The sequence below is a fragment of the Heterocephalus glaber genome, unplaced genomic scaffold (assembly GCF_053883595.1).
Source record: "Heterocephalus glaber isolate CG9 unplaced genomic scaffold, H.glaber_assembly_v1.0 deba00001724, whole genome shotgun sequence".
Classification (NCBI taxonomy): Eukaryota; Metazoa; Chordata; class Mammalia; order Rodentia; family Bathyergidae; genus Heterocephalus; species Heterocephalus glaber.
Window position 1 is genome coordinate 9855645 of NW_028258435.1, and position 9277 is coordinate 9864921.

General features: G+C 52.7%; 1 protein-coding gene across 4 annotated transcripts; it reads left to right on the plus strand.

Annotated features, from left to right (window-relative positions):
* The first annotated feature begins 3687 nt into the window (after nt 1-3687).
* On the plus strand, nt 3688-9075 carry Tmem18 (transmembrane protein 18). Of its 4 annotated transcripts, none has more exons than XM_004868305.4 (5): nt 3688-3868; nt 4735-4855; nt 6959-7013; nt 7604-7697; nt 7778-9075. In XM_004868305.4, the coding sequence occupies exons 1-5, from the start codon at nt 3812-3814 to the stop codon at nt 7871-7873; spliced, it is 423 nt and encodes a 140-aa protein (XP_004868362.1). In that variant the 5' UTR covers nt 3688-3811; the 3' UTR covers nt 7874-9075. The 4 variants fall into 4 exon arrangements, with proteins under 4 accessions (XP_004868362.1, XP_021102894.1, XP_021102895.1 ...); XM_021247235.2 differs by having other exon boundaries at nt 6962-7013; XM_021247236.2 differs by having other exon boundaries at nt 3712-3868; nt 4738-4855; nt 6962-7013.
* The last annotated feature ends 202 nt before the right edge of the window (nt 9076-9277 follow it).

Genomic DNA, 9277 nt, shown 5'->3' on the forward strand with positions numbered 1-9277 from the left:
GGCAGGAGGATTGCTATTACTTTGAGGCCAGCCTGGGCTACATTGTGAGTTCAAAGCCAGTCTGGGCTACATAGTGAGACCCTGTCTCAAAAAACAATAAAATAAAAAAAAAGAAGTCCCAGAATAACCAAGTTATGCTCACTTGGTGACAATCCCTGATGTGGCCTTACAGATGACACTGTCTTTCCAGTCCTCCAGTCCTTTGGCTCCTGCAGGCAGATGCTTTGGGTTCTGGGGCTCAGATGTGGGTTGAGCGTGTCCCCATGTTTCTGTGGATCCCCACATTCAGGTGAAAGGTGAAGAGGGAGGAAAGTCACGAAGATTATCTCAGTCACAGGGCACAGCCCCAAGTTTGGATCTGGAGGCTTCAGAAGAGCAAGAGACTCCTGGAGACAGAAACACACTTGCATGCTGGTCTGTCACGACCTGATGGCTGGGGCCACCTCTGTCAGCAAGCGGCAGGACACAGCCCTTAACCAGAATTGCCAGCCAAAATACACCTTGTTAAATTAGTACCCAGTCTTGGCTGTCTCACAATAGTAATGAAAACACGGGCCGCGACTGAGAGAGACCTTGCTGGCACACTGATCCTGGCTGATGTGACAGGGTTTGGAACAGCTCCGCCCCAGCCTGGGCATGTTCTGGAAAGTCAGTGACTCTGTCTCAGCCTTTCTGAGTAGCTCAGCTCCCTTACTACTTCTGCTCTCCCTTCCTGGCTGTCACAGGACAATTGTGTGGTGTGAGGTGACCACTGGAACCTCCTAAGGTCTCCGTGTGCCACCCTGACCAGGGAAGAGAGGCTCAGCTTATGTCTCTCCACAGATCAAAGTCCAGAAGCCTGGGCGGAGCTGCTGTGCCTCAGGGTGGAAATGACACTGCCTCCTGCGGCCAGGAGCCCAGATGCCGAGGTTGCCTTTGCATGTGGATGGCAGGTGCTTCCTTCCGAAGCTTCCTCCCATCATTGGTGACCCTGGCCAAACTGATGAGACCTCACCACCTCCTGGCCACGGTGTGTGTCTGTTGCACACTTCCCACTCTGAACACACGGACTTGCAGTCACCCAGAGCTATCTCACCAGGGATCTGATTTTGAGTTTGTCCTTTCCTAGTGTCCCAGCCAACTCCGGCATTCATTGTCCGACAGCACCACCCTGTGGGAGCCTCGGGGACTGTCCCAACTTTCTGTGGGAAGAACCTGCGTGTCTGTTAGATTTATGGCACTGCTGTGTGCCTTGCAGACGGAAGCCTTTTTATTTTACCTGATTTTTGTTTGTTTGCTGCTTGGAGCTAAATATGGCCACTTCCTCCCTCGGCTGCAGGATGAGGATCCTGGACCCCTTTGGGCACTGAGCTTGGAATAAATAAGCTGCAAGCCACTCATGTCCCTCCGGCTTTCCTAGGCCACAGACCCCATGGACCAAGTGCACCCACCTTCCCTTACTCCTTGCTCACCACCTTGCACCTGCTGGGCACAGAGATGACCAGAACACCAGCGTCTGCCATTGCACACAGGCAGTATCCACGTTCCCGCCCCTTCATGGCTCATACCCAGGCCCACTCGATTGAGTGAAAACACCCCACGTGTCACTGGTGGGTGAGGGGTAGGTGGGCCAACAACCCCACAGCCTCCACCTGCAGCTCTCACCCTCGGGGACCTCCTGCTGCAGGGACTGCCATGGGAGGAGGTGACCTCAGACACATGTGAAAGGGGACAGAATTGTCCAGGGTGAATTTAAAGGGTCAGAAAATCCAATGTTGTTGTAACCCTGGAATTTTAAAATATGAACTTTCATTATTGGGCTTCTGTTACATATGGAATCTGCCCTGACTTATTAGCAGTTTGGTCTGGTCATTCCTCACGATTTTAGCCTGGCCATTTTCTCCTACTTGTAGCAGGTGTCACTCATCTCTTGCTGACATGTCAATCATTTGTCCCTGACTTCTACCAGAGACCTGTACCTGCTCCAGGTAAATGTCTTCCTCACTGCACCAGGCTGGAATTTGAACCAAGCAGCAAACTGAATTTAGGCCAATCAACAAGCTTGGATCCACAGGCTTAAATTTGAACCAATCACAGACCTGCTGCTGGTATATAAGCAGCATTCCTCTTCCACTGTTCCAGTCTACAAGGGTTCTAGTTCATACTCTCATTGTGGGGGTTAGAGACATAGACCTGCATTGTGGACCAGTGATTACCAGAGAACGGGGTCAATTAGCAGCATCCAGTGACAACTAGCAGCAACTGGCAATGAGTAGCAACCTTTTCTGGGAATCAGTGGAGACCAGCTGAAGCTGCTAAAATACTATGGATAGTTGCCAAGGGGCAGCCTGCCTGCTCAGGGTGATTCAGAACCCTAGAGCTGTAACACTAAGAATCCAAGGTTGTGGGCGCTTGGACCTCCAAGCTGTAATCCCAAAGCCAAACTTGCCCTGGAGCCATAACACCAAGGGCTGAAGGCCTTGCAGAATCTTAGCCCGAGTTATATCAACAGTCCAGGGATGTGTGTGGGCACTCAACATGAAGCAGTCATGCTGAGCGGATACTCCAAGCTGCAACACAAAGGGCTGCAGGAGCTGGGGGCTCAGCACTGTAACCCTAAGGGCTGAGCACGCAGAGTCCTGAGCTATAATGCTGGGGGCCAAGAGCAGCCCTAAATGTCTAACATTCTAAAGGCTGAGGGGATTCGGAGGCCAGAGCTTCAATGCAGAAGGCTGACGACACTCTGGGCCTCAAAAGTCTGAGCGCACTTCGTGCCTCAAGCAGTAATGCTGAAGGCAGAGAACTCTTCAAGCCTGCGGGCTGTAACATTAAAGGCTGAGAGCACTGGGAGCCTCCAGCATCACAGCGACCTGGAGGGCTCTGGGAGCCTTGGAACTCTTGGAGCCCTGCTGAGGTCCAGCGCTGTCTAGCACAGCGAGGGTCGTGGAGCCCCAGAGCTGTATAACCGTGGGCAGGCAAAGAGGCACCTGCTGTGCAGTTAAGGCCCGGAGCTACCAGCAGATCAGCTTTGCCGACTATTTCCATCCAGGCAGAGCATACAAATTCCCAGGTGCTTGGCAACAGTAGTCACTGTGCTGGCCGAGCCCCGTTGTGGGCAGGCCATGATGGTGCCCCGTGCTTGTCGGGAAAGGGGCTCAGCCACACAGGCCAGGTTCTCCTGCACGTGAGGGTCAGGGAAGTCTTGCTTTCTCCACTTCTCACTCCTTTCCCTGGAGTGAGTAGGAATGGGAAAAGGTCACAATGAGTAGGCGAAAAACCCGGCGCGGCGACGCTGGACCTTGGAGCCCTGCAATTAAAAATGAAGTTACAATTTATTAAAACCAATACTTTCAAGAGCAAATGTGCAAAGATTCGGACACAAAACAAAGACCACCTTCCCGGAAAGGGAAGGAGGGCCGGGTCCGGGGTGCATAAGTCGCCCTCGCTGCGGCTGCAGCGGCCCCACGCTGGTGGCGGAGGCTCCGGGACAGCAAACCCGGCGGGAAATCCATCTCTGAGAATCCAGTGTTGTGAGATTCCCAAAAGCAGACATAGGTCCCGCCGGGCCCCCACGCCTCGATAGTCTGCCACGTCTCCTTCAACCCTCGCGCCAAATCGGAGCAGAAACCGAGTCTTTGCTTCCTTTATCGCTAACTAACGCGAGATTTGATTTTTAAAGGGGGAAAGAGGGTAAATTATCGCGAGAGGATCCGATGTTGCCAATCTGTTCGCCTCTTCTGATCTCGCGAGATGAGAACCAGAGCACTTTCTGCGGAGCGGGACGGGGTGGAAGAGATCGGCGGCGGTTGTGAGGACTGACCTCCAGGACATCATGCCTTCCGCGTTCTCCGTCAGCTCCTTCCCCGTCAGCATCCCCGCGGTGATCACGGTAACTCGCGGTAGCTGGAGGGAGAACCAGGGGTTCTCGACCTGTGGCGTAGACCGCTGCGGGCGTGGGCGGGGCTTACCAGAGAGGCGGGGTCTGGGCTGGCTGACTGCCGAGCTGTCCTGCCTTATGGGAGGGTCCCAGAATGCCGGTCCCAGAATGCCAGTCCCCGGACCGGTCGCCGTCCGCGTCCTTCCGGTGTTCCGGTGCCCAAGAGACAGGGCTACCCCTGGCTGAGAGTACTGGGCACTCAAGGGTCCTGAAGGGCCCCAAGACCCCAGTTGTGGGCCAGGTCTTGCTTCTTGCTGAAGGCGGCTCTGGGAAGGAGGGGCTGAGCAGGCTGAACACCTGGTGGGAGGATCTGGGCTTGGAGTACCCCTAGTGCCCGCTGAGAAGCTCGGGACAGGAGACCTGGCCTACACCACTGCCTGGAGCGCTGGGCACTTAGGAAGGCTGGGAAATCAAGGTTAGGAGGTCCCGGCCTCCGCGCTAAGGAACTTCATAGGGTCCTGATTTGCCCTGGGGAGTAACAACGTGCATCGAGTTGAACAAGTCACTTAACATAGAGCATCGACGACTTAAACAAGTTACCTAATTTCCTGTCGTTTAGAGGTGGTGATCCCTTAGATTTCACCCAGATTAACGACACGGTTGGTTATGTTCAATCAGAAGGGGTGAGTTGATGATGTTCTGTGTGCGCAAACTTCAAAGTCGTTAAAAACTTGTGAATGGGCATCAAGTCAGGGGGATTATTTCCTCCCCTTCTCCTTTTCTTGCCCTACATTTCTGGGCAACCTTGCTGTGTTCTCGGTGCCTTGTTCTTGCAAGTAAGTGAGGGGCTACAGGGTGCTAATGGTTTGTCCTCACAGCAGACAGACTGGACCGAGCCGTGGCTCCTGGGGCTGGTTGTCTTCCACGTGCTCTGCCTGCTGCTCACCTGCTTCTCATCCCAGAGGTACAGACTACAGATTGGCCTCTTCCTGAGCTTAGGTGAGTTGAACAGCACAGGACCCCTGCACCGTGATGGTCAGGTGACTGTGTATTCTGTGTCCTCTGTGTGTGTATGTGTGTCTGTCTGTCTGTCTGTCTTCAGGATGTTTTCACACCACCTCCCACCCCTGCCATCAGGTGTTCTGTGTGTAAATTGTAATGCCAGGATATCAAATTTGAAAGAGATGAATTGGATGCCTCCTGTGTGCTAGGGCTGGTGCTGAACACCAGTTGTATGAAGAAGTCTTTGGTCTTAAGAGTTACTGTCTTTTACACAGACATTTTCCTGCTTGAGCTCAGTCCTGTACTACCTCCTCTAGGAGGATGAATGAAAAGTAGGAAGGAAGGGTCTATGCAGAAAATAAGATATTGCCCTGGTCAGTTTAAAGATAAGGGCTACAGGAATTCACTAAAGGGATGGAGCTTCATGCTGTGTCGAGAAAGTTTGCATGGAAAAAAACAAAGCCATGATGTAGGGTAAAAGACTGGACAAAATGTCAGTAAGAAGATAAGGAAGAGCTTACTGGCCTGGGCATGAGGTCGGGGAGAAGGCTCCAGTCCATGTGAGGGCAGCTGGGCAGAGCCTCTGAGGAGGGGTCAGTAATGGGAAGCTTAGGTCAGAGCCAGAGAAATCACACCTGAGGAGCCAGATGTTACAGATGTGCTGGATGATGAGAAGTTGCCTCCTGGCTGATCCTGAAGGCAGTGAAAAGAGAGCAACGATGTTTGGTAATAAAAACACACCAGTTAATTCTAAATAAATTTAGCTGGATGTGCACAGGGTAAGAAATGTGAACAAGGTGTTACTTAGGAAGACTGGAGTGAAGTTGAGTGTGTGTGTCACAGAAACTGCTGGGGAGGCAAGGGTGGATGGACCTGTTACATCCTCCTCCCATGAGAGGCTGGACCAAGTCATGTCCTTAGGGGTACAAGGGGGTCAGTGGTGAGGAAAATGGGCCCTTGGCTTAGAGGGTCTCTGCGTGCACTAAGCCATCCCAGAACTAAGCACCTTGGAGAAAGACGTGGCCTCCTCGGATGAGCTGAGGCAGCAGAGCAGTTCCACAAATGTAAAGCTGTGTGCATTTGTGATTTCCAAGAGGAGTGGCTGTGGTCACCGTGGAAAAAAATAGGCCCTATTCTGCATGTTGTTCATGTGTCATAACTCGTTAAATTCTCGAAGCATTGGAAGGGTTGCATGTCACGTGCCCATTTTCACAAGGGAGACAGGCCAGGGCCCGCAGCCCCTCACCCAGTGGGTCCTTCCTGCTGTGAGTCCCACAGCGCTCCTCGGTGTGCAGTGGCTTCTCCTCGCCCCCCTCAGGCCCTGCTTCTCCCTTTCCTGCTGGTCCGGCCTCACTGGCTCCACTGTGCAGGGTGGTCAGGAGACTGCTGGGGTTTGTATGGAGGGTTTGTATGTTTTGACTTAACTGAACAGTTAATACTAGAAAGAAGAGCACCAGGTTTTTACATTTGCTGATGTTTTCTCTTCAGTTGTATGTGGCAGGGGTGGTGATTTCTGTCACATGTGAAATTGTCCTCACCTTTGAACTGGCTGGAGGTCTGGCGTGTGCCCTGCAGCCTGGGAGGACCTTGGTCCTCAGGAAAACCTGTCAGGGCCAAGGAGACCACGAAGCCCTCTGCCAGCAGTCCCTGCAGGGCTGCCATTGCCTGGCCTCGACCCTGTCCTGTGCTTCTCGAACCCAGTGACCTCCCAGCTTGCACTGTCCCGCCAGTGAGCCAGGACAGTGGCACTGGCCCCCCAGCTTGTCTTCGGGCAGTCCTGCTGCCTGGCTTCCCATAGGCTGACCTGTGGTCGTCATGGGGCTGGGCCACAGGGAGAAGGTGGCTGCCCGCTACAGCCTCATGTGGTTCTGACTGAGACCTCCGACATGTTCTGCCTGCTTGCTGTTAAATGGGCATTTTCTGTAACTTCACAGTTTTATAATTTTCACGTTACAGCTGAAACGGAAGTTACATCTCGTCAAGCTCTTGGTGTTCTGTTGTGTCAGTGTTAATTTCTCTTGTGGAATTGGATGGGCTTATTCTGTAAGGATTAGTGACTTGCCCTCTCAACTCTAACACGCTTTCTCCGTCTGCTCTCAGCAGCCTTAGTCTACTGCGCTGAGTACATCAATGAAGTGGCTGCCAGGAACTGGAGGTGATGTCAGCTTCCCGCCCCCGCCCCCCCAGCCCCTTGCATCTCAGCCCCGCCACCTCTCGAGATCATGTGGCTCCCTGGTTCCCTCCTCTGGGCCCCTGCGCCGTCTCTGCCACACTCATGACAGCACGTGGGATTTGATGGACCGCCGCACAAGTCCTGGAGCCCCTCCTTCCCTTGGAGAGGAGGCTGCGGCAGAGTGGTCCTCTTGTCCACTGCAGAGCCCAGAGCTTGTGACGCACATGGCAGGTTCCCAGTGTTGCTGACTGTTATTTGTGTTCCTCGCGGACAGGTCCTATCTGCCATTCCCGCTCTACCTGTGGGCAAGCTGGGTCCTTTAACCTGCAGCATTTAGCCTGAGCACTTCCTCTAGAGAATAATACTTCCTTCACGGAAGCCCAGCACTGCCTTTCTTGCATAGCTGCAGAGCACAGGGCAGCTCTGATCCCACCTTCCACGAGGGGCCATGCCCAGAGGCTCATGTGGGCAGCATGTGCACCTCAGTGTCCCTGATGCTGACTGCTCCTCCATCCCCTGGTGCTGGAGGATGCTGTTAGGCCAAGGAATTTCCTGTCTTTCTCTTTAAACAGGTCATTTTCCAAATACCAGTACTTCGACTCCAGGGGGATGTTCATTTCCATCATGTTCTCGGCGCCACTGCTGCTCAACGCTGTAATCATTGTGGTGCGTACGTGGCTGGTGTTTGTGTGTTGGTTTTCTCTGCCAGCGTGCCTTCTCACTCGTCTCAAAATGATCGTTTCCAGGTTATGTGGGTGTGCAAGACTTTGAACCTGATGACTGAGATGAAGAAGTTCCAGGAGATGAGAAAAGAACGCAGGAGGAGGAGAAAGGAAGAATGATTCGCAGCAGGTGCTCTGGACCCTGCACTGTTTCTCCTCAACTGTGGTGGTTTTCAGTGCCAAGGTGTGCGTGGCCCAGTCTGAGCTGACTGCATTACAGGATGGTCTTTGATTTTGATGCCTGGAGCGACAGAACACACCCTGAAGTTGTTCCTTAAACCCAGCGCTGCACCATTTCTGGTCCTGTTCCCGCCTTGAGTGGGTTTGGGTCCTTCTGGTGGAGCTCTGCACACCCCGTTTCTGGGGCAGATCATGTCGTTTATTCAGCCGGCGCTGGTGACAGGGCCCCCTGGAGACTGACTCGGGAAACTGCAACTCCCCTCCTACTGTGACTCGGTCTACAGCAGGCTCTCAGCCACAGACAGTGTTTTTCTCCAGGGCACTCGTGGCATGGTGTGTGACACTTTTGCTTGTGCCTGGAGGAGGGGCCCTGGCGCCCCCTGGGAGGGTCATCTGCTATGAGAGACGCCTTGCAGCAGAGCAGGAAGAATGGGTAGAGCATACTGCGGCTCAGTGGCCAGGTCCACGGCAGGGCCTCTCAGGCAGCTGGGGCCACATCACTGGTGAGGGTTTTGGGTTAAATGTTAAAACAGTGGAGCTGTAAAGTCGGCTACAGGGAGGAGAATATGTGAGTGAGCCCTCTGATTTTTCTAGATGCAAAACTACAAAAGCACTCTGTGTGTGTGTGTGTCCGTCCATCCGTGTCTGCATGTGCGTGCACACATGGTTGTGTGCACATGTGCTTTCTTTTTTGGAACACATGTCTATATTTTGTTTTCACAAACACTATTTTTAAAACTTTCTTGTAAAGTTTATATTCGTGGCCAAAATTGCATTGTATCAGTTATCCTCATATTTTGTCCCCATGTTAGGGAAAGTCCTGCAAGCTACAGTTACCAACAGACAGTCTCGTAATTCAGGTAATATGTGGGAGTGATGCTACTTAAAGAGCTTGCAGGGTTCTGTCTGGGGCCTGGCACACACAGGACCCTTGGTTCCGTCCCCAGCACCACACATGTGCGCACACACACAGTTTGCGGGTGTGACCTGTCCTGTGTTCATTCTGTACAGTGAAAGGCTCAAAGATGATCTTCTGATGTAATTACATTAGCAAATGTTTTTACCATATATTGATATTTTGTATAATCCAAGTCTGTGGTACCCTGTTCACTACTGTTCAATAAAATATATCTTTGATGACACATAGCATTCTTCCCACTGTGTACCTGTTGCTCATCTGACCCTGGAACCCAGCCCCACTGCGGCGGTGGGCTCCTCCCCCTCTGGCTAAGCATTGTGTAAGCCTGAGTGGTTAACCTACCCTGAGAACTGAGGTGGCAGGGAAAAATCGCCATGCCCCCTCCATTCCCAAGACATTTCTGTAGATAGTAAAGACATCCAGAG

Bases quoted from the DNA above. Each gene is read 5' to 3' on its own strand.
- Tmem18 (XM_004868305.4), top strand. From the start codon at position 3,812: ATGCCTTCCGCGTTCTCCGTCAGCTCCTTCCCCGTCAGCATCCCCGCG. The intron at 4,856-6,958 runs GTGAGTTGAACA...GTCTGCTCTCAG, and splicing joins TGGCCTCTTCCTGAGCTTAG to CAGCCTTAGTCTACTGCGCT. The intron at 7,014-7,603 runs GTGATGTCAGCT...CTCTTTAAACAG, and splicing joins GTGGCTGCCAGGAACTGGAG to GTCATTTTCCAAATACCAGT.